Here is a 26,785-nt window from a genome sequence, read left to right as displayed (position 1 = left end):
AGAGCTGTTTCCTTGAAGAAATTTTATTTTTAAGGGAGGAAACATGGGTTAACATTGATCCTGGGCAGAGGGAAAACTTGTAAGTATCTTATAAATACATTTTGTCAGTTGTGTCGAGAAGTGTTGGAGCTCTGAGGGTGTGAAGGAGCTAGTCTGGGCAGCGTCCTGTTGTGTAGCTTCGGGAATCTGAGTTTTTGGGGATCAGAGCAGGGAATGGAGCTGAAGAAGGGGCTGGAAAACAAAAAGGGTCTGGAGAGCTCCCGAGGGAGCTGGGGGGGCTCAGCCTGGAGAAAAGGAGGCTCAGAGGAGACCTTTTCACAATTCCTGAGCCAGGGGGCTCAGCCTCTGGTCCAGGGAACAAGGGACAGGACAAGAGGAAACAGCCTCAAGCTGTGCCAGGGGAGGTTCAGGTTGGACATCTGGAGCAGTTTCCTCAATGAAAGGGTGGTCAGGCACTGGAAGGGGCTGCCCAGGGAGGTGGTGGAGTCTCCACCCGTGAGGAATCGCAGTCGCCGTCCTGCCGCCTTTCCGCCGCGTTCGATGCAGCGCCCCGAGCCTCCCCGGCATTCCCGCTCAGCTGTTCTCGGGATCACCGGGCGGGAGCAGCAGCTGCAGCGCGGGCCTGGCCGGGACGTGCCGTTCGCGGGGAAAAAACCGGCTGCTCTGCCCTTTGCCCACGGCTGGGCGCGCTGCTCCCTGCGCGGGGCTTGGAATATCGGGACTATCGTGATTTTCCCGGCGGCGACCACGATCCCGACCCCAGGGCGCGGGTTCGCGCCCGCGCTGCGGCGCTCCCGCCGTCGGGGGCGCTATTCCCGCACCGTGCCCGGGAGCGGCGCTCTGCCGCCTCCTCTCTGTGGTGCGGCCGGGCGGGGCCGGCTCCAGGCGGCCGCTCTAGCCCGGCTCCCGCGCGCTCCGCGCCGCTGGGGCTCTATGGCGGGGGGCCCTGGGCGCGCACTCTATGGTCGCGGCCCGCCCCCCCAGCCGGCGCCGCTTCGCTGAGGCGGGACCGGGCCGGCACCGGGGCCGGGACCCGGCGGCGTCTCCGGCGCTACCTACTCGCGGCCCCGCGGGGCTCTGAGGTAAGCGTGGGTTTGGGAGGCCGCCCCGTCCCCCCGGCCCGCCCGCCGCTTCTTCCCCCCTCGCCGCTCCCCGCCCTCCGCCCCCGCGGGCCGTGAGGTGACGAGCACAGGCCGCGGCTTCGGCGCCGCGGCCCCTGCGGAGACCGCAGGGAGTTCCCACCGCAGCCGGGCCTGAGGCGCCGTCCCACGGCTCGTGGCTGCAGCCGGGCCCGCGCCCGCTCTCCCTGGGCCCGCTCCCCCCGTGTCCCTCTCGCCCCGGGGATGGGGGAGAAAATGGAGGCCCGGGGTTCACTGGACCCGCCCCTGCCCCGGCCCCGTACTCCCCGGTCCCGCCTTCCCCGGGGATGGGGGAGAAAGGGTTCTGAGAGTGACGAGGGGAGCCCCGCGTCCAGCATCACCCCGCGTCCCGCTCTCCCTGGTCCCGCTCCCCCTGGGAAGGGGAAAAGGTGGTCTGGGGGTGACGAGGGCTCCCCCGGCTCCAGCGCGAGGCTCTCGGGTGGTGGCTCCTGCCGCTCCCGGACAGCGGTGACTTCGTTCCCGGGCCCTGCCCGGTGACAGACTCGGCTTTATCGCTAACTAAACCGCCTTTAATGGGCGTCGTTACCTGTCTTCTATGAATTTTGCCCCAGACAAATTCATGTATCTGAGCCTTGGCTTCCAGTGCTCAGTGAGCATCGGGTGGATTCAGGGCGGCGGGATATAAATGATCTCTGGACTATTTTTCTCTCACAACCATCAGATCCCTGATGCCGATAGAATATTGACATTTTTAGGCTGCAGCGTTTATTTCTGAAGCTTCTGTTAGGGGATGTTCCTGTACAGGCTGGTGCTGGGCAGGGGGGAGTGGGAGAAAACCTATGAGGAAAGTGCTCCCGGAGTTTAAAGGAATAAGTTTTGTGTGTTTGTGGAATGGAATCTGGAGCAGTGACTGGGCACGTTGACTCGAGGCCCCTCACTTGCTCTCTGGCACATCTGGTGGGATCTGCTGTGCTTTGCTCTATCTTTCACTGATTTCTGGGGGAAAAAATGGAGTTCTGTCAGTTTTCTGGGTGAACAAATTTTCCCCAAGTGTCTTAATTGCAAAATAGTGTTTTCACTGCTGAAAGCAGCTGATTTTGAGCAGCAGATTACTTAGGTATTACTAAAAAAATGTTTTGAAATCCATTTGTACAATTTGTAAATGACAGAATTTGACTCCTGTCTCTATTTGAGAATAATATGTGTCCAGTATTCCTTAATTTCTAAATTTTTATAAAAATTATAATCAGTTGGCTCTTAAAATATTTCAGTGATGAAACATCGTTTAGATCCTTCCTCTGCTCAATTTGAAAGGGTGAAACAGAACTTGCTTTCTTCCTCTGGCGCTCTCTCTAGCATTTTAGGGAATTTACAGAATTAAGGAATTAGTGAAAGTTGTGGGAATGGGTTTTCTTTTTTAATTAATGCTCCTTGGGCATGTCAGGTGTTTCTGGTGAGTTTGTGTGGTGGCTCATATGCACCGAGGCCTGTGGTATTTAGAGTGTCTCTGAACTTTGGGGTGAGAAATGAAATGTGGCCCTGATAAACTGCGACATTCCTGTTTATGTTTGAAAGGAGGGTGGGTTTGAGGCTCAGATTTGAAGTGGGATGTTTCCTTGGATGGAGGGAGATGATGCTCAGAATCTCAAAAAATCTAAATTCAGCTGTAAGAGCAGTTTTACCCGAGGGGTGACTATGCTCAGGTGTTTCCCTTTTTGGTGCTTCTTGTTGAAGCTTGAGACCTGCAGGCTGAGGAGTTTGGTTTTTTTTGAGGAACTTCTCTCTTCAAGCAGGTGGATGCCAATCTCTGTCTTGGGTGCTCACAGGAGGCCATTCCAGTGGGAAATTCCTGGTTTTCCAGCTAAATAAAGTTAAAGGCATGTGAGTCTTGTGTGACACTCACATCCCCAGAGGGTGTGAGGTGCAGGAGGAATTTCCATTGTATTGCAAACCTTGCTAAATATTTTTATTGATTGATGCTGGATGACTAATTAAATATTCCAGAGCAAGCAGAGATGAATTAAATTCAGAAATCATATTTCTAATGGGAAATACTTTATCTTTTATTCCTACTGGCAGAACTTCACACCAATGAGAGAAAGATCAGCAAAACCCTATGTGCTGTCTCCTTGGGGTATTTATTTTGGGTGGTTTTATTGGTTTCACTGTTTCTTGCAGGCTGTTTTGAGTCTTTCATGGGACAATAAGGCAGAGAAACCAATAGCAGAGAGCAGGGAGGGCAGGCTGTGGTTTAGCTCTACAGAAATGAAGAGGAGTTTCTGTAGCACTGGAAATTTATTGTCATTTTTTCTGCTGCCTGGATTTCAGTTTGCGGGGCCCTGGTTTCCTGGGGCAATTTGCAGGGTGCAAAATGTAGATTTTCCATAGCTAAAACTGCATTTGAGGACAGACAATGTTTGTCATTAATTCTGCTCTTAATCTTGAAGTGGTTGCTGTTTGCAGCCACGAGTATCTTGGGAAGCTGCATCATTTGATGGGGAAGGTTTGCTGTGTGCTGTAAAGGACACATGGAATCATGGATTGGTTTGGGCTGGAAGAGACCTTAAAGAATGTCTCATTCCAACCCCCTGCAATGGGCAGGAACACCTTCTGCTGCCCCAGGTTGCTCCAAGCCCCATCCAACCTGGCCTTGGATGCTTCTAGGGGTGGGGCAGCCCCAGCTGCTCTGGGCAACCTGTGCCAGGCCTTCATCACCCTCACAGGGAGGAATTTCTTCCCAAGAGCCCATCCAGCCTCCTGTCTGTCAGTATGAAGCCATTTCCCCTTGTCTTGTCACTCCAGGCCCTTGTAACTAGTCTCCATCTGTCCTGCAGTTTCATCAGGTATTGGAAAGGCACAGTTAGGTCGCCCTGAAGCTTCTCTTTTCCAGGCTGAACAATCCCAATTCTCCCAGCTTTTCCTTACAGCAGAGTTGCTCCATCAATCATGGTTTCTTGTATCACCCAACCACCAGTTTTCTCCCTACAAAGCCCTGATTTAGAGACTTATTTGGGGAGTCCTGCAGCAGGACCCCTCACAGCAGTGAGGGTGCAGGAGTAGGACTGCGCTCTTGGTTGACTCTTCCCTCTCGGAGCGTTCATTGGGCTGCATGCTGCGGTTCGGCTCAGCAGGGAAAAATCAATGACTCACATTTCCACAGAAAGAAATGTAATTTCCAGTCTCATAGCAACTGTCCTTTCAACACTTTCAAACCTTCTGTGACAAAATGTTTAACACTCACCCATCAGCTTTTAATGCTGCAGGCTGGTCCACCCACTCCCCCCAGCTGAAACCTGCAATTGTGCATCCCTGAATTCCCCAGTATCGGAGGGGGGGATGCTGGCAAGACATTGAACAGTTAAATATAAAATCTTAGACATGAGAGAAGTGTTGCTGACTGCATTACATCAAGACAGAGTGACTCTGGCAAGGCTTAAAATTCAAAACTGTGTTCTCTTCACTTTGATTTGAGTCTCTGGTTTGTTTTTATACACCTTCAGATAGTTTAAAATAGGTTTGGCTGGTGGCTTGGCTGAAATATTTTTGGAAATTATCTTAGAGAAAGATAATCTTTAGTATAAAGAATCTTGGTTTTCTTCCTGGATCTTCCTTCACAGTGAAAGAGAGCAGGGTTAGATGCGATATTAGGAATTGGATATTAATGGGATTATAATTGGGTCGTGAGGCCCTGGTACAGGTTGCCCAGAGGAGCCGGGGCTGCCCTTGGATCCCTGGAAGTGTCCAAGGCCAGGTTGGATGGGGCTTGGAGCAACCTGGGATAGTGGAAGGTGTGGCTGCATGTGGCAGGGCGTGGGACTGGAATGGGCTTTAAGATCCCTAGGTCTCCTGCTGTTCCCAGGCCTCGGGAGGTGACCCCAGATACAGGGGTCACCTGCCCAAACCCAAAGGGACAAGCAGGCCAAGGTCCCACTGTGTCCCTCCCCACTGTGTCCCCTTGAGGAGGTACAGAAGGACTCAGGGTGTTGATGGGAAGTGACAAAAATCTGTGCTGTGCCTTAATAATGGGAACATTGGAGGGCAAAGAGCTCATTAAACATGTCCAAATAAGACCAAAAGCATCAGGCACTGAGGTTATAAAACACTGGTGGAACTGGGCACCTGTCTGCTGTCCAAATTCGTTACTAACTGGATTTAACTGGTTTTCTCGTAGCTGATGATGGAAGAGGTGCACAAGGGCAGCAGCAGCAGCTCTGTTACGTCCCAGCCCTCGGCTGTTCAAGGTACAACCCTCCAGGCAGCTCAGCTCTCTCATATTGCTCAACAGGTAAAACCTGGCTGGATCTCAGCAAACATTTCAGGGAGTTTGGAGCCAGTTTTTATGTGCTGCAAACTACAGATCCATTCTTAGAGGCATGTGGAGAAGAAAGAACAGAAGGAGGCTAAGAAAAATGCATTTATTTGATGGTGGATGACATAAAATTAATTTAAAATGTTAAAAAGCTAATTTCTGTGTTTGTACAATGCAGAAGCTTTGGGGTTAGTTGACCACAGGAGCTGCTCAGGAATAATATGAGAGCCTGGTTTCATTTTTTTCCTTAGAAACAGCATTTCCAGCTCCTTTTGTAGTTGCAGCAATCCTGGGTACTCGGCACCATGGAAACACTTGGATTTTAGCATTTAGCAACATTAATATATTTAATATAATAAACCATATGAAATGGAATATTTGAGATTCCTTCTCCAATATAAATTCCTGTCAGAGCTTTAACCTGAATCCCTTAGGACTGGTGAAAGAATGAATCCTTCCAGGAGGGTTTTCCTGGGAAGAAACAATGTTTTGCAGCTCATCCACTGTTTATCCTGTGGAGGCAATGGGATTTTGGTGCAAAATTTAGATATAGGAGAGGAGAGAAGAGAATATCAGCGGGTATCCTGGGGTTTGTTTCAAGGCTGGTTTTCTGATCTGTTTTTATAGGAAGTTCTGAATGTCCCTTAATATTGCCAGTTATGATACAAAAGTAGCATTAAATGGAAATTCAGCTGTGTATGTGTGTATTAATGATCCCTTCATCTTCTTATGTATTTCAGCTTAATAAAAGTAGTGAAGAAATTTGATGAGGAAAGTGGTTATTTACTTACGATCTACATGTGTAACTTGCATTATTTTTGTTTTGTGAACATGTGGAAATATGAACAATATAAATTGAATTAAAGTGCAAATACTTAAACGAGTTCAACATCAAAACTACAAACCCTTTAGGAAGTTTTCAGGTTTTTAATAAGTTATGTAATGCTACATTTGATCTTTTCCCCAACCAAAGGAAATAACGAACTATTTTTGCCTTTTTCATATGCAAATACCGTCTCAAAAATGTGCATCTTTAAAGGTAGTTTTGTGACTTAATTTGAATTAAAAGGAGCTGCTAATGCCACCAGTTTTCCTACACGTGTTGCACTTCTTGAGTCCTGTGGCACAAAGGTTTTACTGGTGGTTTTTGGTCTGTTGTAGATGTCTCTCAGAGGTTCTGCTCCCCTCACAGTCGTTCAGCTTCCTGGAGAGCAAGTCCAGGTCCAGGGAGTCATTCAGACAGCTCAGTCCTCCTCTGTGATCCACTCCCCTCAGGTGCAAAACGTGCAGGTAACTCCAGAATGGCTTTAAATACCCCAAATCTGCAGTTATGTAGATGAGAAGATGTGAAAAGATATGCAGAGGCTTCTCTGACCCAGCTGCCTTTGTGCCCTACTGTAAGAGACAGTGAGCAATCCAGGGACAGTCCTGTGGGATACAGCATCCCTCATTTGGGCTTGAAATTATTCCAAGTGTGAAGTCACCTTTGGAGTCGAAATGAAACCATTTGATATTGCCTCCCTTTATTAAATCCACAGCTCTGTAGTTGGTATCTTGGCAGACAGTCGGGTGGGGTCTGACACCCAAAGGAGGGGAGTGGGCAATAACAGAATAATTCAATAATGGATTAAAATTAGTGTTTGGGAAAGGTGGAGCTGTGTGAAGGGGAGTGAGCTGCTGGGTGCTCTCTAGTGCTGTAACTCCCTTTCTATGCTACTCAAGTCTCTCCTTGTGTCTCTTACTCACTTGCCATGTGATTTTTGTAAGAGTCCCTCCTGAGAGGTGCCCCGGGAGTTCCAGTGAGTGTGCTTCTGCTCCACTCAGTCCCTGCTGCAGAGCCCTTGCGGACCTGGAGTTCCACTGGGAAACCACTGCCCTGGCAGCCAGGCAAGGGAGGAGCTGCCCTAAAACCTAGGAATTTGTCTGTGATCCTCTCCCCATACCACGCTAAATTGATAAGCCATGAGAAGCAAACCTGGAAGGGATTGACAGCTGTCACTGCTGTAACATCAGAGCAGGGAGAGGAGAACAAGTGTCGCTGCTGAAAGCAGTCAAGCATCTGCACTGGCTGGTTGTCGGTGCTCATGTCTCTGTTAGTCCCTCTTCTTTTCCTTCCCCTGGTTGCACAGTCTTCACTGACCGGATTCATTCTTTTCCTGTAATTTATGAACATTGTGGCCTTGTTGGGTGTGAAAAAAAAGTACAACATGAGCAGGTTTTTTTCCCTGCTGATCATAGGCTGCTCTGTCTCTGCAGTTCAGTGAGAGGCTTTTCCCAGAGCTCTGTGCATTCCTCTGGACTCTGTTTCTGCCATACAGATAAGAACAAATAAATGTTTTGTTCGCTAATAAGGAGTATCAGAGACAAAAAATAAACAGTTTGAGCTGGATGAGCACAGAGTGGAATAAAGAAAATAGTAGATAGTACTTTGCATATTTACTCCCTGATATGCTGCTGCCTTAAATATTATTTTCATTGGATTCTTACATTCTCATCAGCAAACCCCACTGCTCCTCTTCAACATAAAAGGTGCTTTTTGTGTTTGTCCTGTACATTCTTGTGTTTGTCCTGTGCATCCCTGGTGTTCTGTTCTCTTTCTCACCAGGTATCTTCCTTGTCTGAGAGTGAGGATTCTCAGGACTCCTCAGACAGCATTGGCTCCTCACAGAAGGCTCGAGGCATCTTGGCTCGTCGTCCATCATACCGGTATGGGTGTGATACACTGGGTGTTTTTATTTGACTCCAAAACAACAGCCTCATCCCATGGTTTTTAATATTCTGCTGACCTCCAGGATGTTTCCTTTCCCTTGAAACATGCAGTGAATCTGTTCATGCACTGAACATCCTGAGCCATCATTGCTGTGAGGAAACTTTGACGCCACTAACTGGAGATGGGCCTCAGCAGGATTTTGTAAAGGGCAAAATGTTCATCAGCTGTAATTTTACTCAGTTGTATCATTTTACTGAAGTGAGGAGTGTAGTCAAATGTCAGACTCCTTTTTTCACAGAAAAATTTTGAAAGATCTTTCTTCTGAAGACACACGGGATAGAAAAGGAGATGAGGAAAGTCCTGGGGTCTCCACTGTCACCTCCATGTCCGTTCCAACACCCATCTACCAGACAAGCACTGGACAGTACAGTACGTTACCCAAAATATTGGCACAGTTTTTATTCAACTTGCCTCAAAATACAGGTTTTGTTAAATATTTGATTAAGATGAAGGGCAAAAGTTGTTATCTAGTAGTCAATAAAGTTAGAAGTAACTGGTATCTACAGACTTCAGATAAACTCAGTGCTTTGTAATTTTCATGTTTGCACGTTAAAACAAGACATTTAAGGGTGTTGGTATGAAGCACACAGCAGTGTTCTTTGCTGGATTTAACCCAAAATACCAGTAAAGACACCAATATCTATATCATAGGCCACACTAAAAGGCTCCTGTGGTATCAGGGAGGTAGCAAAAAATTAGCATTTGTTCCTTTGATGTTCCTTTGAACACTTAGTGTTCGTGGTGCTTCACACCTGCTGCTCTCCATCCTATGAGGGTGGTGAGGCTCTGGCACAGGTTGCCCAGAGCAGCTGTGGCTGCCCCATCCCTGGAAGTGTCCAAGGCTGGATTGGACAGGGCTTGGAGCAACCTCCATTGCCCCTGCCCATGGCAGAGGGTGGCACTGGATGGTGTTCAGGGTGCCTCCCGACCCAACCCGTTCCCAGGATTCTATGATTTACCTGTGTTTTATACTGTACAGCTACAAACTCTGTTGTCCATGTGCCTTCCTTTGCAGTTGCCATTGCAGCCAATGGGCTGCAGCTGGCGGGGCCGGGGGCAGACGGGGTGCAGGGTCTTCAGACACTGACCATGGCCAACGCCGGCGGCTCCCAGCCCGGGACCACCATCCTGCAGTACGCGCAGACCTCAGATGGGCAGCAGATCCTGGTGCCCAGCAACCAGGTGGTGGTTCAGAGTGAGTACCCCTGAGGACATGATTTCACCCCTGTCACCAAGAGTGTCACCTGCTAATGCTGCCCCATTTGGTGTCCCCTAGCTGCCTCTGGAGACATGCAGACGTACCAAATCCGCACCACACCCACCACCTCCTCCCTGCCCCAGACGGTGGTGATGACATCCCCTGTCACTCTGACATCGCAGACGAGCAAGACAGATGATCCACAACTGAAACGAGAGATCAGGCTGATGAAGAACAGGTATGTGAGTGCACCTGAGCTGCTCAGGTTGGTGAGTTTAATGTGCTGAGATTGTGGAATCGCTGAAGTTAGAAAAGACCTCCAGGATCATAAGTTCAGCCTGTGACAGAGCTCCACCAGAGCTCTGAGTGCCATGTCCAGTCCTTCTCTGGACACCTCCAGGGATGGAGACTCCGCCACCTCCCTGGGCAGCACCTTGCAGTGCACCCTTTCCTCAAAGAAATTCCTTCTGATGTCCAACCTGAACCTCCCCTGGCACAGCTTGAGGCCGTTTCCTCTTGTCCATTGTTCCCTGGGAGCAGATCCTAACCTCACCTGGCTGCACCCTCCTGTCAGGAGTTGTGGAGTGAAAAGATCTCTCCTGAGCTTCCTTTCCTCCAAGCTGAGCCCCTCCCCCAGCTCCCTCAGGAGTTCTCCAGACCCTTCTCCTTGTGCTCCAGGCCCTTACTTAGCACCATTCTCATCTCTGGATAGGCTTCAGCCTGTGTGTATTTCTCTTGCAGTGAGGGTTCAGAACTGGAGTGCCCAGCACAGGGGGACAGTCTCTGCCCCGCTCCTGTGCCCACACCACAGCTGGTACAGCCCAGGTGCCCTTGGCCTCATTCCCTACCTGAGTGCACCTGGGCTTGCGGGAGATTATGGCCCAAACATGGGAAATTGTGACCCAGACGTGCTCCCTTGAGTCTCACAGTGTGGAGAAACCAAAATTGGGTTTTCCCTGCAGATTGGCTGCCATGTGTGTTACCAGATCCTGCAGAATTTCCTGCGCTCCTCGGGCAGTTTTTGCTTGGTTTTGCTCCTCGCCGCAGTTCCAGCTCTCTCCCATTGGTCAGTATTGTGACGTTCAGAAAATAGATTTCACATCTGAAATAAAGAACTTTGCTTGTCTGTTGCAGAGAAGCTGCCCGGGAATGCCGTAGGAAGAAGAAGGAGTATGTGAAATGTTTGGAAAATCGAGTGGCAGTCCTGGAAAATCAGAACAAAACTCTAATTGAAGAGCTAAAAACTTTGAAAGATCTTTACTGTCATAAAAGTGTGTAAGAAGAGAAGGTAAAAACCATTGGGGACTGGTGAAATATCAGAGGAGAATTTTCTTTTTTTATACTGAATTTTTTAAACTAGATGAAAGGTCAAAAATGAAACTTTTCTACCTAGATTTCACAGCTCAAAGACTCTATAGATTTTATTTACAACATGTTGGTGACAAAAGTACAAACAGGAAACAAGAAAACCTCACCAAAATTCCTGCTGGCACAACTGGAAACTGATACATTCAAGATTGCAGCTACAGCAGAAGGACAGTCATGTGTGGCGAGGCAGGTGATGAGATTTTCTTTGAAAATTCCTACAAGTACCTCTAAATAAGGGAGGCCAGATTTGGTTACAAAGAAAACATGGATGAAACGGAATCCTTGCCATAGCTGACATTAGTAACATTTATAACCAGTGTATGTTTTGATTTCTTACTCTTTTTCAATCCTTTTTCCTTCAGTCATTTGTCTGTAAATATTTTTATTTTAACCTGTAAGTTGGTATTTACAGGTGCAGATGATAAAAAAGCTGATACTTAGCTCGAGGTATAAATTATGTTTTTACTCTTTCTCAGATGACAATTTAAAAAGTTGGGATGATTTTTTTCCATGTTTGCCGCGTTTATCAGATGGGGGAAGGATCTGCAGAAGGCAGCAAGAGGCCTGGTCCTGGAAATGTCTGAGGCACAGAAAATTGTGTTGATTTTCTCAGAGAATTCAACACATTAATGATTTAAAAGCACGTGTGAGTGACAAGGACTGGTGGCAAAAGTTCTGAAGAATTTCTGAAATTAAACTTCTGAAAGTTTAATTTCACAAGAGTTTGTTCTTAGTTCTGGGCATGAGAAACATCAATCATTGAAAATTAAATTATGTGCTGATAGTATCTACAATTAAACACTCAGTTCTTATCCTGGCTGGGGATTCTCCTAGGCTTTGGAACATGAAACCAAAAAGAAGAAAAATTATGTAGTAAAAAATGGAAGATCTATACCAAAGGGTTACAAGGTTCTAATCTCTGGTTTATTGCTGGAAGTAGTGCAAAATTACAATTTCCAGCCTAATTTTGTAATGTAGGAGCTATTTTGCAAAGTAACGGTGTCTTTGTAAGCAAATATTATATTGCAAATGGGGAAATGGTTGGTATATTTTGTAGCTAAATTGTGATCTTTACAAAACCTGAAATTGAGTTTCTATACATATTTTGACAGTTTATATCTTTCATTTTAGTAACCAAATGAAATATTTTGTGAACCAGATTTTCAAGGATATATTTTTATGGATAGTACAAAGTCAAATGAGATCCTCTTTGGTGTAGGAGATACTTGAATTAATTTTGTATGTCTGTAGGCAACTTGCAAAAAAAATGGATCCTAAAGAGTATTGGGGGAAAAAAGAGAAAAAAAAAAAATTAGGGCTTTTTTCTTCCCACAGTTGAAAATATCTGCACATTAGATCTCATTGTGTCAGAGAGTCCAGTTTGTACAATTTAATTTGTTTCAGGTGAAAATCAAAAAAGTTTGACATGACCAGGACTCCTTTGGCTGGGGAATCTCCGTTCTTGGAGATCCCCAGAGCTGTCTGGCTCTGGGCCTGGTGGGCAGGACATGGTACTGGTGAGGACATGGTCCTGGGCAAGATGTGACCCTGGTGGTCAAGCCATGGTCCTGGTGGTCAGGCCTTGGTCTGAGGCAGGTGCTGTAGGTGACTGCAGTGCTTCTTGCATGAGTAATAAACCATTTCCATAGCTGGGATTGAATCCTGCTTCCAGTTCTGTCAGCGGGAATTACACTATGGACTGTGCTGTTCCAAGGTGTTAGAGCTCCATGTGTGTCGTGCTAGCTCAGATCTGGATGGAATTCCAAGCTGTGCTCCCTCCCTGGATGTGTAATGCTTATCCCATGGTCAATCAGCATTTTTGATTTTGCTCCTTTGGGACTTACTGGACTTGTAGCAAGCAGAGCTCTTTGCCATGAGGAATCTGCATTGCATAGTCTCCTGGTTAGTGGGCTAAAAAAGGGGTTTTTTTTACTGAAGTTCCCAAGTCTCTGTTCCGGACACGAGTCCCAGTGCGTTTCATTTAGGCCAGGCTGGAGTGTGACTCCTGGTTGCAGTCATGTCAGAAAAGAGCTTTGTGACACATCAGAAATAAGGTTGGGAAAGTCCTAAACTGAGGGAGCTGCTCCGGGAGAGGTGTCAGTGTTTCCTGTTTCTGTGGTGGAATTTCAGGAAAACTAAACAGCCTGGAATGTGCCTGGAACATGTACCTCAGAGAATTGGGCCTTTCTCTCCTCAGCTGTGTGTTACCTGGCATGTGTGAGAGAGTTTGACCTACAGTTCTGAACTAATTTGGGAACTCTGTGGTAGCTGATCCTCACTGTGTGTTCTCCTTTTTCTTTTGTAATATGGAATAATAATAAACAAAAACTATCAAGTGTTAAGACTGTAAAAACCTGGTGGCCAATTCTTCTTGTATCCAGCAAGGGAAGCACCTGTCCTGCCAGACACACCAGGAGTCAATTTTTATATTCTTAAAATCGTGTGTTGGAAAGAACAGTTGATTTTTTTATCATGGGAATATTAAACAGTAACACAAGCTCACTCTTGAATCACTGATCATGAAGTTCTTAGTTTGGATTTACTTGAAAATCTCGATTTTAAAGAGTAAAATCTCATTCCTGAGGGTAAGAGATGCGGCAGCTGGTGCTGTTCCAAACAATCCGTGCTTTCCATGAATTGTAAATATTTGTTGAAACAATTAATGGTTGCAGATTTTGATCTTAGTAAATGAAGTCGCCAAAATAGTGTAATTCTGAAGGTCCCTATTTATTTTTAATGAAGGTAGAGCTGCTGTGGTGCTGATGAAGTGTGGCATTGGATCATATGGCAGTCAGGAATAAATAACAGTCATTTTTAGTGGATTAAATAGCACTTCTGTACATCTTCCAGGGCTAAAAATCATGATTGCAGAACACCTTTTACCTTCCTGCAGGGTTTTTTTACCTTCTTAGTTTTCAATAAGCTGAGAAATTAGTTAAGGTTTGGTTAATTAAATGGTTAATTAAAACCTTTGCGTGCTTTGCTGGTTTTCACCCGGCAGGGGGAGCATCTGCCATCCCCAAACCCTGATGCAATCACTGAGCATATTAAACCTGGTGGCTGGAAAAGCACAGAAATAGGGTGGAAAGAAAGTGTTTCCAGCTAACATTTCTGTATTCAATTTTCTGTATTAGTGCCAAAGCAGAGGCAGGAAACAAAAAAATACAATTGCAAACATGACTCCTAAAAAGTAAGTGCTTATCCTTTGGCTCTTGGTTTTATTGTGAGTCAGGAGGGAGCTTGTTTATCCAAGCTTTCCCAGGCAGAACAGACCTCCATGAGGATGACACAATGGTTTGCCCCTCTACAAAGTCTGTGTGAGCACTGTGTGTGCCACAGTCAGGAGGATGGTGAGTGTGGTGCTCAGGGGGTTCCAAGTCTTGTTAGTCAACAGAAGTTTTGCTTTAATCCATTTTCTGTACTGAGACAGGCGGACGTAGATCCCGGGATATTTGGGGCGGCCACAGCCAACCCCAAAGCTGGCGATGCCAATGAGGTAGTACTGGTCAGTGTCAGGGTGGTAACACACCAGAGGGCCCCCGCTGTCGCCCTACAAATGAACACCACAAAAACCGGTAGCATGTAACTCCTTCCAGTAAACAATTCAGGCAGTAATAAGTCTATTTTTAGATTTATTTTAAGCAGTTCAGTTAACCGCACAGTAACAATGACAGTAACACGTGGGCAGTAGCACATGGGCAACTCAAGGTAAATCTGGTGATGCTGAAAGACATCAGCATCCCTGAGATAGGAAAGACCCTCCAAGACCATCAAGTCCAACCTGTGCTGGATACGCACCCTGACACCAGACCAGAGCTCTGAGTACCACATCCAGTCCTTCCTTGGACACCTTCAGGGATGAGGACTCCACCACCTCTCTGGGCAGCGCCTTCCAATGCCTGACAACCCTTTCTATGGAGAAATTCCTCCTGATTCTGGTCAAGACGTTGCACTGACCAGAGCCCCAGGCCTGCACTGCTCCAGTATCTTTTAACTCAGATTCTGTTGCTTTCTCTCTGCACTTTTTCATGCCTAAACCTAAACCTTCACTTCTCACTTAGTTGTGAGTGAGGAGTTAATTAATCCCCCATTAATTGGGAAATGTGTTGTCCACACAGTGCAGAAGCTCCAAGAGACACAGTAAGGAACACACATCCTGTGTCTTGGCCGTGTCACCTGATTAGGGAAAACTGCTGAGAGAAGCAGGAAGTGTATCAGACAAAGCACTTAGGATACATTATGGGGTTTAATTAGAAATATCTCCATCTACCAGCTGGTGCTGCAGCCTCTGCCAGTGCTTTGGTCCTGAAAACTGGTTTTTCTGAGAAAGGGGTGGTGATTGCTCAGCATTTAAATGAAAATCATGCCACATCCCTGAGCCACTTCGTAGAGCCCTATCCCTGAGCCATATCCCTGTCCAATGCTGCTCTCCAGCATAAGAACAGGTGACACATTCATGTGCTTCATACACACTCCATGGTTCAGTGACACGTGTCTGTCCAATGTTTTGTATCATATATAATTTACTGACACCTTTGTGGCTTAAATACGTTGCATGCTTTATCCTTCCCCTTTGTTCACTTATTCCTGTCATCTTTCCAGTATCACCAAATTGTTTGTATATGTTTCTGAGGTGTTTTTCCTTTGCAGTCACTGTCCCACCCTTTTATGCTTCCTTTGCATTTGACGTGTTCCTCAGTATTTCTGCTGTTTTAATTAATTATGCTACAAATCACAATGCCACTGAACCTCTGGCTCAGGAGTTCCACTGGGGCAGGTGGGATACGACCTCCCTTCTCACCTGGCAGGTGTCGGTGCCCCCGGCCCAGGCGCCGGCGCAGAGCACGTTGTTGTCCATTAGCCCTGCGTATCCTTCAGAGCTGTTACACAGTCTGGGAGGGAGTATTTCCACTTGGGCTTCTTTTAGTATGGGTGAGGTTTTACCTTGAATGGAGACAGAATTTAGAAAGGTGAAATATACTGGGGTGTGTAGCACTTTTACTGTGCTTTTTTCCATTTTGCCAGCCTAGGCATGTTCCTGGACATGTTTAGACATGGATGTGACACAAATCCTGCTTGTTCCCAAAGGATTGAAAGCAGAGTGGGTTAAGGGTTTACATACTTGGGTTTGGCATAGATTTTGCAATTCTTCCTCAGAAGAAGCAACAATGAGAATATACCTGCCTTGCTCAAAGTGTCAGAGGCGACTTATCAAACAGGCTCATACAATCCCAACTGACCCCGAAACTCACACACGACGCATGACACCAACTGGCGTAGAATTTGTCCCCAGTGGGAGTAAAGAGAGAATTGGAGGGGGTGTAGCCATTCATAAATCCCATGGGGACCCCTCAGTTCTCAACATGGGGCATCAGAATTGTTGCTTTTAAATAACTGTTTCCAGCAGCCCATGTTAACCTGCACCATGAATCTGAAATCAGGTGAATTTATTTTCCCTTTCTTTTTCATGTTATACTTGGAAGAAGCTGGGGCATGTGTGCTGTGTGGGTCTAACCTGCATGTCATGGAAAACCCCTGAAAGCAGATCCTCACTGCAGAGTTAAATGATGTTGTGTGAGGAGACTGCACAAATCCCATTAGAATTATAGAATGCTTTGGGTTGGGAGGGGCCTTAAAGATCATCCAGTCCCACCGCCTGCCATGGGCAGGGGCACCTTCCACTATCCCAGGTTGCTCCAAGCCCCATCCAATCTAGCCTTGGACACTTCCAGGGATGGGGCAGCCCCATCTTCTCTGGGCAACCTGTGCCAGGGTCTCACCACCCTCACAGGGAGGAATTTCTTCCTAATACCTAAGCTGAACCTGTCCTCTTTTCAGTTTGGTGCCATTCCCCCTTGAAAGGTCAGAAAAGGTCTCTAAGATCCAAGTGCAAAGTGAGTGTATAAATTCAGGGAGCTGGAGTGGGTGGTACCCATTGGTGTGTGGGTGAGAATGTGCTCAGCTGTGGCCAGAGCCCATTACCCTTCTCAGCCGTGCGTCCCCAACCGCTGATGTAGCAGTCGGAGCTGTTCTCCAAGGGCACAATCAGGGGAGCTGGGGGCAGGCACATGGGCTGAATGTAGAGGCTGTACCGCACTGCTGACTTCAGCTCAAACACCGCAACGTCATTCTCAAAAGTTTCTCTCTTGAACTCCGAGTGCACAATGATCCTCCTGATCCTTCTTTTTGCTGTGTGTCGACTGTGTTTTTGAAGGTTGTGCACACCCAGAACAGCTCGCCAGGTACATGGATCCCTACAAGAGAATTCACATGGGTTTTACATTATTTTAACCATTTGTTGTCATAGAATCATGGCATCTGGGAATGGGTTGGGCTGTAGGGACCTTTAAACTCATCCCGTTTCACCCCCTGCCATGGGCAGGGACACCTATCCCAGGTTGCTCCAAGCCCCATCCAGCCTGGCCTTGGACACTTCCAGGGATGTGGACACTTCCTTGGATACTTCCAGGGACACTTCCAGCTGCTCTGGGCAGCCTGTGCCTGGGCCTCCTCTCCTTCACAGGGAGGAATTTCTTCCCAATATCCCATCCAACCCTGTTTTCTTTTCCTTATGCACCTTTAGGAATATACATTGAAAATTCTATAGTAAATATTTCTTGGAACAAATTTGCCTCATTACCATTTTGTCCACGTGAACACTGCCTATTGATGGTCATAGCTGTTAAGGAAAATTCAGTTTAAGGATCTAAGCTAACACTCAGATTTTGCCTCCCACCCCATCTCAGCAGAGGCCACCAGGACATTTTGGTCTGAAAAAGCTAAAAACATGGTTTTATTTTGCATAAAGGAAGGAGGCTCATCCCCACAATGCTCATAAAGAGCATTGTACCTAGACGTGGGAAATCCATTATCCAGAAGTAAAAATAATGACTATCAAGTTAATATTAAATTTAGAAATTGGGGTAGAGTCATTCAGACCTGATTTCCAGTCAAGTATTTTGAAAAAAATCTTTATTAAGTGAGATTTTAATTTGGCCAGGAATGAGCTATAAAATTAAAATTAACCTCCAAAATAAGGTAAAAATTAAATTGATAATATAAAGAGGCATTATATTGCAAATAAATGTTTGTTAAATGCAAACAAAGAGCTGATGTAACAAAGTCCTGGTAAAGGATAAAATTCCAAAGTTCGCTGATTTTACAGTTCACTTTCCCCCAGGTTATGGTTGTGTCAACAGAGTTGATGTCAGCTGATGAAGATTGTGCAACTGTGGTAAAGGCTGGAAAAGAGACCAGTGCTGGGAGCTGAAATGCTCTAGAGTTGCTGTTAAGTGGAGTTAAAAGTCTGCTCTGATGACTTATTGCCATATTGTCAAAAAAAAAAAATTAAGTGCCAAATTGTTGTTTCTGATAAACAAGAAAAAAGGAAATAGTGTTAAAAATAATGAATGAGAGTGTTTGTAATCTAAATATCGCAACATCTTCTGGTGAGTTTTAGTGGTTCAGAAAATTCTATTAACCAGAAAAATCAGAGCTCTGGGGAAATGACAAAGCAATCCAACTACTTTGGGGGAGTGGGCTGGGGAAGAGAGCTGAAAACCTGGCATGGGAGAGGTTCCTTCTGCTCCAACTGCTTTTACACAGGGAGTAGCTCCTTCCCCAGCCATGATCCCAACACTAGGCTGGGGTGAATAGTCCAGAGCTGGGAAAGCCCAGAGTTAGGGGTTGGATGAGAAGATCTCACGCAAACGTCCCATTCTATGATTCTATAAATCAAAACGAAATGGTTTGTTATTAGAAACAACCCAGGTCATTCTGGGCCAGGCCAGAAGGCCACAGCCAAGACTTCCTGATGTTGACTTATGATTCGTGATTGATTATTCCTGATACTGACTGCCTCCCCATCCCTTGAGGTGTCCAAGGAATGACTAGAGGTGGCACTCGGTGCTCTGGTCTGGTGACAAGGTGGGACTCTATGGTCTTGGCGATCTTTTCAATCAGACCTGTGCTCCAGCCCCTTCTCCAGCTTTGTTCCTGCCCCTGGACATGCTCCAGCCCCTCAATGTCTTCCTTGCTGTGAGGGCCCAGAACTGGACACAGCACTAGAAGGGCCTCACAGTGCCCAGCACAGGGGACAATCCCTGTCCTGCTCCTTTGGCCACACTGACTGACACAATTCAGGTGCCCTTGGCATCCTTTCCCACCCCTCCTACTTTCCCCCACCCAGGCATCTCTGGGCTGGTGTTCAACTGTGGTGCCCAGGGGTCAGTCCCAGTACGTACATCCTGCCGTCGACACAGTGCCCAGCGGTCAGCACAGCTTTCCGGCCCAGCAGGACGCCGCCACACAGGTGCATGAACCGGACACCACCGCGCAGCACCTGCAGGCTCACGACCCATGGCCACGCACCCTCTGCGGCCTCGTGGCCCCCCACGATCCAGGACATGGCGCTCCGGGCCAGCGGCAGCTGCTGCTGACACTCTGCAAAACACAGTGGACCACTTAGAGCACCTGGAGGGCAAAACTGAGCTTTTGGGGTGGTGTTTTTGGGTGCTTGGGGTTTATTGGTGGGTCTTTTTTTCTGTTGCTTTGGGGTTTTTGTTTGGTTGGGTTTTGTGGGGTTTTGGTGGGTCTTGGTGGTAGTGGTGCTTTTCTGTTTTGTTTTTTTTTTTTAATTTGGTTTGGAGTTTTTAATCTCTACCATTACCACAGCACAGGAAGAACATGGACCTGTTGGACATAAGGCCGCCGAGTTGTTTAGAGGGATGGAGCAGCTCTGCTGTGAGGAAAGGCTGGGAGAACTGGGACCGTCCAGCCTGGAGAAGAGAATCTTTGTGTTGACCTAACTGAGGCCTTCCAGTGTCTGAAGGAGCTGCAGGAAAGATGGAGAGAGACTATTTACAAGGGCCTGGAGTGCCAAGACAAGGGGGAATGGCTTTAAACTGCTAGAGAGCAGGGCTAGATGGGATATCAGGGAGAAATTCCACCCTGTGAGATGATGAAGGCCTGGCACAGGCTGCCCAGAGCAGCTGAAAGTGTCCCTGGAAGTATCCAAGGAAGTGTCCACATCCCTGGAAGTGTCCAAGGCCAGCCTGGATGGGGCTTGGAGCAACCTGGGATAGTGGAAGGTGTCCCTGCCCATGGCAGGGGTGGAACATGATGGGCTTTAAGGTCCCTCCCTTCCAGCCAAAATCATTCAATGGATCTTTGTACTGCAAGACTCGCTGCCTCACAGATCCCGACGTCTGGGGATCCCGGGACTTCTCAGCTGCTATGAAATACTTGCATTTATCTGATTAAGGTGTACTGCTTGTGTATAAATTTGCGGTCAAGCGCGCTCACAGCCTGCTGCTTTGCTAATTCACCACATTTCGGTGTAAACGAAGTTTCCGGCCGCCCAGCCCCGCCCCGCTCCGCTCAGCCTCGTCGACGCTCGCCGCTCCCGACCCCTCCGCCCCGGCCCGGCCCCCGTGGGTCCCACTGGGTCCCGGTACCATCGATGGGGTCTCTCGGGGCCGCTCCACCGGGCAGGGGCCCCGCGAGCAACAGCAGCAGCAGCGGCACCGCGGGCCGCGCCTGCTGCATCTCCTTCGAGGGGCGAAGATGGCTGCGGGGCCTGAGGGATGCCCCGGCGGGGAACGGCCGGCGCTGCGACGGGGCCGTTGGGGCGGCGGGGACGGCGCGGGAGCGCGGCCGGAGGAGCCGGTGAGGGGAGGGAGGGGCTACCCTCACCAACCACTCTGTCAGGGAACCCTCACCTGGGCAAAGGATCAAGGGTTTCACCCTCACCCTAACGAAGGGTCACGGGACTCACCCTCACCTGGTCAGAGGGTCAAGGGTCTCGCTCTCACCTCGGCAAAGGATTAAGGTTTTCAGCCCTGAGCTGTGAGTCACCCTCACGAGGGCAAAGGCTCAGGGGTTTCCCCTCACCTGAGGCAAGGGTCAGGTTTGGGGGTTCAGGTTCCATCAGGTGAACAGGAACAGCCATGAGGGAGCATGGGGAGGGGGTAGCAGGTCCGATGGAGCCCCAGCGACATGCCAGCTGGGGAGTACCTGAGGGAACCCCATTCCCGAGTTAACGAGGCACAAGCAACAGTCCATTTTATAAGCATTTATTTTCTGGTTTTTGTTTTCCTGGGATCTTCCCTGGCTGCACTGGGCTCCAGCAAGGCAGGGTCAGTGGTGCCAGGGCTTCATGAAGGAAACAGCCTCAAGTTACACCAGGGGAGGTTTAATTAGATAGGAAGATAGATTTCTTCACGGAAAGGACTGTCAGGCCCTGGCACAGGCTGCCCAGGGCAGTGATGTAGTCACTATCCCTGGAAGTGTTCAAAAAACCTGTGGATGTGGCACTTGGGGACATGGTTTAGTGGTGAACATGGTGCTGGTGCTGGATTAACTTTTGAACTCTGATCCAAAAAGGTTTTTCTAGCCTTGCTGATTGTGTGATTAAGAGACGTTCAGAAAACTGCTCCTCTCTTCTCACCTGACACTTAATTTGGTTACTGATAGAAGTCCTTCACTGTGTCACTGATATGGGCACTTGTGGAGGAGCCTGTGTCATGCTGGGTGTGTTGGTCACAATGAGGAATTTTGGGGGACGGGGGGCCAGGACTGGGGTTACTTCACCCCATACCCCACAATGTGTGGCTCGATGGGTGTCCAGGGCAGCGCCACACTTATGTGTTTTATCTTCAGCTCTGAGAACTTGGCTTCTTCCAGATTCTTCTGTAGCTCTCGCGTGAGGCAGCATCCAGCAAAGACGAGCTTCCAAGTTGGGTAACAGACCTGCTGCCAAAAATACTTCCAGCTGGAATGCTCAGCGGCCACGTGCTCCAAGAAATAGAAAGCTCCTCCCTGGGAACAGAGAGTCTTCTTACAGCCAGTGTGGGGGTCACGCCAAGTGGCTCCTACCACCCCCTTCCCCTTCCCCTTCCCCTTCCCCTTCCCCTTCCCCTTCCCCTTCCCCTTCCCCTTCCCCTTCCCCTTCCCCTTCCCCTTCCCCTTCCCCTTCCCCTTCCTTCTGTCAGTTGGAATTAGTGAAAGAAGGAAACATGGAGAGATTCAAAAAGCACAAAGAATTTACTTATTTGATCCCTCTTTTATTCCAGCAATAGTTTGTTGTGGTTCTGTTTCAATTAGTTGTTAACATGACTGTTTTTTCCAAAGGAAACCAAGATAGATGTATAAATCCTGCTCTAACCCATCAGTTTTTCACAGAGGGCAGGGTTAAATGAGATACTGGGATGAAATTCCTCCCTGTGGGGATGGTGAGGCCCTGGCAGAGGTCACCCAGAGCAGCTGGGGCTGCCCCATCCCTGGAAGTGTCCAAGGCCAGGCTGGATGGGGCTTGGAGGAACCTGGGATAGTGGAAGGTGTCCCTGCCCATGGCAGGGGGTGGAATGGGATGATCTTTAAAGTCCCTCCCAACCCAAACCATTCCATGGTTCTATGAAAATGCCACTTTAAAGGCTGAAAGTCTGTTGCAAAAATCCGCAAACAAACCAGCTGGTTTCAATCTGCAGCTCAATAGTAACTCCAGGGCTGGTCCTACAGGTAGAGCAGCTCCACTTCATAGAGGCTGAACCAGTTCATTTAAAACGAGATTTTAAACCTTGATTAGAGCTTCCCACCCCAGGAAAATCAGGTGAGTGGGGAGGGACAACACCACATTCTGCTTTAGATGATGGACTGTAATTGCTGCTGACTTTGTAAGTGCTTTTAGTTAGTAGAATGTTGCTTTTAAGGTTCTGTTCCTAAGCCTAAACCAGTCTGCCCAGTACCCTTTGCAGCACTCAGCCATACAGAGTAGTTGTAGAAACCAACCTGGGCCTGGGTTTTAGCTCAAACCAACTCTCTTCCACTCTTTTCTTCCCCTTTCCTTGTGGCTTGCTGCCACTGGAGTAGATGTTAAAGGTTTTTTTCTGAATACTCACCGGCCGGAGCACACGGAGCACTTCCCTCAGGGTGCTGCTGATGCTTTGCACGGAGCAGAGCACCAGGGTGCAAACCACAGCGTCCACAGAGCCGCTGGGCACCTGGTGCAGGTCTTCTGCAGCAGCCACCAGGAACCGCTCATAGTGGAGGTGCTGGTTCTTCTTCATGTTTCTGGAGAGGCTCTCCTGGAAGTTTGGGTTGATGTCGGTGCAAGTGACTCTGCAGCCAGGTGGGTAGAACTGGAAGTTGGAGCCGCTGCCAGTGCCGATCTCCAGCACCTTCAGCTCCCCTGAGGGGCCCCTGAAGTCAGAGAGATTACAGAATAGCTCCTGCTTATGCTTCTTTGATTTCTTGTCATGAACTATACAAATCTTGTCTAAGATGAAAGGAAAAAAGACCTTCCTGCAGAAAGGCTCCCACATGCCCAGGAAGGACAGCAGGTAGATGGGCAAGGCTAGCAGTGCCAGGCAAGCACGAAGCAGGAGGACGCTTGCACCGGCCTCTGGCATTTTCAGTGTGGGCAGGGGATCTGCACAGAGCAGAACTGCTTCTCCTGTGTGTTCGAGCTCTGGAAACTCAAACAGAGCTGCATTCATGCACTCGCTGCACTCCTCTCAAAGTACATTCAGCTCCATGGGTTGCTCTGGTCGACTCTTTTCTCCAGCTGATTTCTAAGTCCGGTCACAGGCGAGGACGGAACAGTGCCGGTGCAGCCAAGCAGTGACCAAAATGTCCCAACTGGGCGGGGAGGAGCTGCCAGTTTGTTTCCAAGCCAGGACAAGCTTTGTGTGTAACCCCTGGCAAAGTTCTCCAACTTGCCCTTGTTTGGTGCTCGGCACTTCCGGGTAGAGTCACTTCTCTTAAAGCAGCCTGTGCTGCCCTTGGAAGCTCAGCTGAGCTCTGGATCTCTGCAGGAATTTCATTAGTGTTTGAATAAAATTTCAGTTCAAGCAGTTGTTAGGGAGTTGCTTTTCCAGCTGCTGTGAGTGGCTGGGTTTGCTCAGCAGCTCCAGGCTCTTTCTGAACAACAGTTTTCAGTCTTTGCAGTTCAAGGACACCTTAAATCTTTCGGTATGCGAGAACAGCCTCCCAGTGATCTTCCAGGCCTCTGATGGGAATCATAGACAGAGATAAAACAATTTATTAATTCATTAGTTCTGCAGCAGCATGTGGGGTTTGGATTTTATTGACATAAGGTCGAATCAACACCGGCCACTCTATGAACACGTTAATGGAAAACTGTCGACTGCTGTCACCAGGGCTTTCTGAAGGATTTGGTGGCAGTGTGGATCAGCCATTAACAGGTGACTGCTCTGCTCCAGGTGGCAGAAGGATTCAAGGTCCCTAATAACCTTGAGTGGAGTGAGCCCTAATAAATAACCTTGGAACGTTTCTGCTGGGGGTTGTGTTGGAGTTTTGTTTTCCTGGGAATGCCACCAGTGTGTCTTCTCCCTCTCGTGGAAATAAATTAAATTAAACCCAGGAGTAATTATGTGCTTCCTTAATGAGCTCTGTTGTATCTTCATGCCTCCACCTCATGGTAACTACAAACAGATTGAACAATGGGAATCATAGAATCATTTCAGTTGGAAAAGACCTCCAAGATCGAGTCCAACCTTCAATTACTCTGTGTTGTATATGCAAAGCACAAAAACCAGGCAGTAATAAATTTTTTAATTATAATATAATTTTAAATCTGGTTTTAATTCCTTGCTGCTGTGCTGCAGAGATTCATAGAAATGGTTAAAGTGGCCAAGGAAACAGCACCTGTTCCTGGTATCCTGGACGAGTTTTTCTGGAAATCATTCTTAATGAAACTCCTGTGTTTAAAAGATGTGATTGAGGTTGGAGGAAGAGTAGAAAATACAGAGTTTAAGTACAGGCATTACATGGGATCTCCATCTGAGGAAATCCCATGTTTTATAAGCATCCAGGAATAACTTTTTCTCACTGGTATGTGGGGAAGGAAATTCTTTATTCACATTTCTCAGATGAGAAAAATCAAAACACAGACTCTGAACATGTGCATTTTGCATGGATTCCCTTTGACCTGGAATGGGAAATGAGCTGGATGGTCCTGATGCCGATCCAAAGGGTGCAGGGACAATCTGTGGAAATGTCACTCCGTTGTGCAGGACTTTGTGTCTCTCCTGGGCTCTGGTGGGATCACTGAGGTCCGTTAAGAATTTTTTTTGTTGTTTCTTACCCGTACTCACCTGCCTTAGGTGTTGACCTATTTATTCCTTAAGCTCCTGGCTCAGGGATCCCTCACACAAACCTAATCAACACCCCTGGGCCAGGGTGTCCTTGAAGTGTTTCTGGTGTGCAGCTCTGGCAGTGGTGGGGTGTCCTAGCTGGAATCTTGGGGGTTGCTCCTGAAATTCACCGGGATGATGATGATGGACACAGGGATGATGACCACGGACACAAGGATGAGGATGATGGGGCCTAGGGATGATGACGATGGGCACAGGGATGATGGTGATGGGCGCAGGGATGACCACGGACACAGGGATGATGGGCACAGGGATGATGGGCACAGGGATGATGGGCACAGGGATGATGGCGGTGATGGACACAGGGATGACGATGGACAAGGCCCGGGGGTTTCCCGCTCCCCCCGCGCCTCTCTCGGTGTCTCTCGAGCGCCCCCCTGCGGCGCGCGCGGGGCGGGCGGGGGCCGGGCTGGGCGGGGGGGGAGCGCCGGGAGCGCACCAAGATGGCGACACCCGCAGTCCCTCCCGCAGCTCCCCCCGCGCCGCAGTCCGGCAGCGCCGCGCCGGGGCCGCGCTGAGCCCGCCCGATACGGTGAGTCGCAGCCCCCGAGACCCCCGCGGACTCCACCCGCAGCTCCCCTCTCTTATTGTTCTGTTAGATCCATCCCACCCCGTACCCCTTCACACCCCCCCACCCCCCCGGGGGCTCTGCCGCAGAGCGCGGCCCGGGGAGCACCGGGGACACCGGGGGCGGGTTGGGGGGCGATGCAGGGGGGGGCCTGGGGAGCCCCCAGCCCCGAGTCCGCCGAGTGAGGAGGGTCCCGGAGCCTTCCCCCTTGTCAGCCACCCCCCACGGTGGATGCCCGGTCACGCCGCGCCCAGGGAAGGGGGTCGGGGGGCCGGTTCTGTGCCCACTCAGCTTCGCCTTCTGCGCCCCTTCCCGAGCCGGGGGGCTCCGGCAGCCGATGCCCAGGCCGGGGAGGGTCCGTCCACTGCAGCCCGAGGCCCGTAGCCCTGCGGCGCGGTGGGCGGGGGGGGGGACGGACGGTGCCGGGCCCGGGATCAGCGTCCCCCGGCCGGCGGGCTGGGTCGGGGAAGGGGCAACCGCGCTGTGCGCCCACCCTCGGCCGGGAGCCCTGTTTCGGCTCCATCCTTCCATCTATTCCTGCATCCCTCCCTCCCTTCATCCATCTCTCCATCTCCCCTCCACCCCACAACCTGGGGTGCCTGCGGGACCCTCCTCCCACGCCCCAAATTCGGGGCCGTGGTCTTTGTCTGCATTGTAGGAAGGGAGAACCCGAGTTCTCCTCGGTGTCCCTTCCCCCTCGGCCCTCGCTGCAGCGATGCTCCATCCTTCACCACCCCCTGCTCCCACCGCTCGGCATCCAGAGCCTCCCCTGCCCGGGGAAGGGGAGAACTTAGGGGATAGAGTTTGGGTTTTTTTTAATGGGGGGGATGCTTGGAGCGGCCTTCGTGTTCCAGCTGACCCAGATGTTGGGTCAGCATTGTGGTTGTGGCTCTTCCTTCCCTCTTTCCTTCCGCCACAGATTTTGGGGGGAAGATGAGGGCAGATTTGGTTTATATTATTTTTCCCTTCCTGCTGGGAGGGAATTGCACATTCACGAGATTTTTCTATTAAAAATCTGTGTGTCGTCCTCCCCTCCCCCTGCGTTCTGGTGCAAACTGATGCCCAGCTGATGTGGGGGTGGGGACACCGGGAGATGCTCCACGGTAGCGGCTGCGGATGATCCGGAGTTAAGTCGGAAAGTCTGGGAAGGGAGTGTGTGCAAGAGCCAGCAGCTGGATTCAGACCCTCGGGCCCTGAGCTGAATTTTGGAGGGTGATCCCAGGTGTAGGAGGATCATTCTTGTCCCTTCTATGCTGTGTCGCAGCGGTCAGCAGGAGCCCCCGAGGGGCCGCGCAGGT

General features: G+C 49.1%; 4 protein-coding genes and 2 long non-coding RNA genes across 11 annotated transcripts in view; 4 read left to right on the top strand and 2 right to left on the bottom strand.

Annotated features, from left to right (window-relative positions):
- The first annotated feature begins 853 nt into the window (after positions 1-853).
- Positions 854-13,098, top strand: ATF1 (activating transcription factor 1). Of its 2 annotated transcripts, none has more exons than XM_085041355.1 (8): positions 854-1,082; positions 5,272-5,341; positions 6,571-6,699; positions 8,015-8,115; positions 8,418-8,548; positions 9,195-9,374; positions 9,456-9,615; positions 10,512-13,098. In XM_085041355.1, exons 3-8 carry the CDS (start codon positions 6,571-6,573, stop codon positions 10,654-10,656), a joined length of 846 nt encoding a protein of 281 aa, XP_084897481.1. In that variant the 5' UTR covers positions 854-1,082; positions 5,272-5,341; the 3' UTR covers positions 10,657-13,098. The 2 variants fall into 2 exon arrangements, with proteins under 2 accessions (XP_084897481.1, XP_084897480.1); XM_085041354.1 differs by having other exon boundaries at positions 5,272-5,385.
- TMPRSS12 (transmembrane serine protease 12) lies at positions 11,200-20,387 on the bottom strand. 2 transcript variants are annotated; one of them, XM_085041357.1, is made up of 5 exons: positions 20,201-20,387; positions 18,989-19,187; positions 16,728-16,999; positions 15,547-15,689; positions 11,200-14,295 (listed from the first exon to the last, which is right to left on the bottom strand). In XM_085041357.1, exons 1-5 carry the CDS (start codon positions 20,289-20,291, stop codon positions 14,050-14,052), a joined length of 951 nt encoding a protein of 316 aa, XP_084897483.1. In that variant the 5' UTR covers positions 20,292-20,387; the 3' UTR covers positions 11,200-14,049. The 2 variants fall into 2 exon arrangements, with proteins under 2 accessions (XP_084897483.1, XP_084897484.1); XM_085041358.1 differs by lacking the exon at positions 20,201-20,387 and adding an exon at positions 20,049-20,170.
- Positions 19,176-20,044, top strand: LOC146425743 (uncharacterized). Its single transcript, XR_014846390.1, has 2 exons — positions 19,176-19,767; positions 19,798-20,044. It is a non-coding gene; the product is annotated as an uncharacterized LOC146425743 (long non-coding RNA).
- Positions 20,388-20,404: 17 nt separating the features above from the next.
- On the top strand, positions 20,405-23,373 carry LOC146425740 (uncharacterized). Of its 2 annotated transcripts, XR_014846389.1 has the most exons (3): positions 20,775-20,888; positions 21,171-22,357; positions 22,614-23,373. It is a non-coding gene; the product is annotated as an uncharacterized LOC146425740 (long non-coding RNA). The 2 variants fall into 2 exon arrangements; XR_014846388.1 differs by having other exon boundaries at positions 20,405-20,888; positions 21,171-23,373.
- TMT1A (thiol methyltransferase 1A) lies at positions 20,803-23,239 on the bottom strand. The gene is made up of 2 exons (XM_085041359.1): positions 22,643-23,239; positions 20,803-21,563 (listed from the first exon to the last, which is right to left on the bottom strand). Exons 1-2 carry the CDS (start codon positions 23,237-23,239, stop codon positions 21,327-21,329), a joined length of 834 nt encoding a protein of 277 aa, XP_084897485.1. The 3' UTR covers positions 20,803-21,326.
- Positions 23,374-25,321: 1,948 nt separating the features above from the next.
- Positions 25,322-26,785, top strand: part of SCN8A (sodium voltage-gated channel alpha subunit 8) — a 55,439-nt gene continuing 53,975 nt past the window's right edge. For all 3 annotated transcript variants that reach the window (XM_085041334.1, XM_085041332.1, XM_085041333.1), the window contains exon 1: positions 25,322-25,451. The gene's annotated coding sequence lies outside the window, so the exon portion shown is untranslated. The remainder of the gene's footprint in view (positions 25,452-26,785) is intronic.

This window comes from Lichenostomus cassidix, chromosome 29 (genome assembly GCF_008360975.1).
Source record: "Lichenostomus cassidix isolate B80296 chromosome 29, HeHo_3.0, whole genome shotgun sequence".
NCBI classification, from domain to species: Eukaryota; Metazoa; Chordata; class Aves; order Passeriformes; family Meliphagidae; genus Lichenostomus; species Lichenostomus cassidix.
Note: the sequence above shows the minus strand (reverse complement) of the source record. Positions and strands in the feature narration are given on the sequence as shown.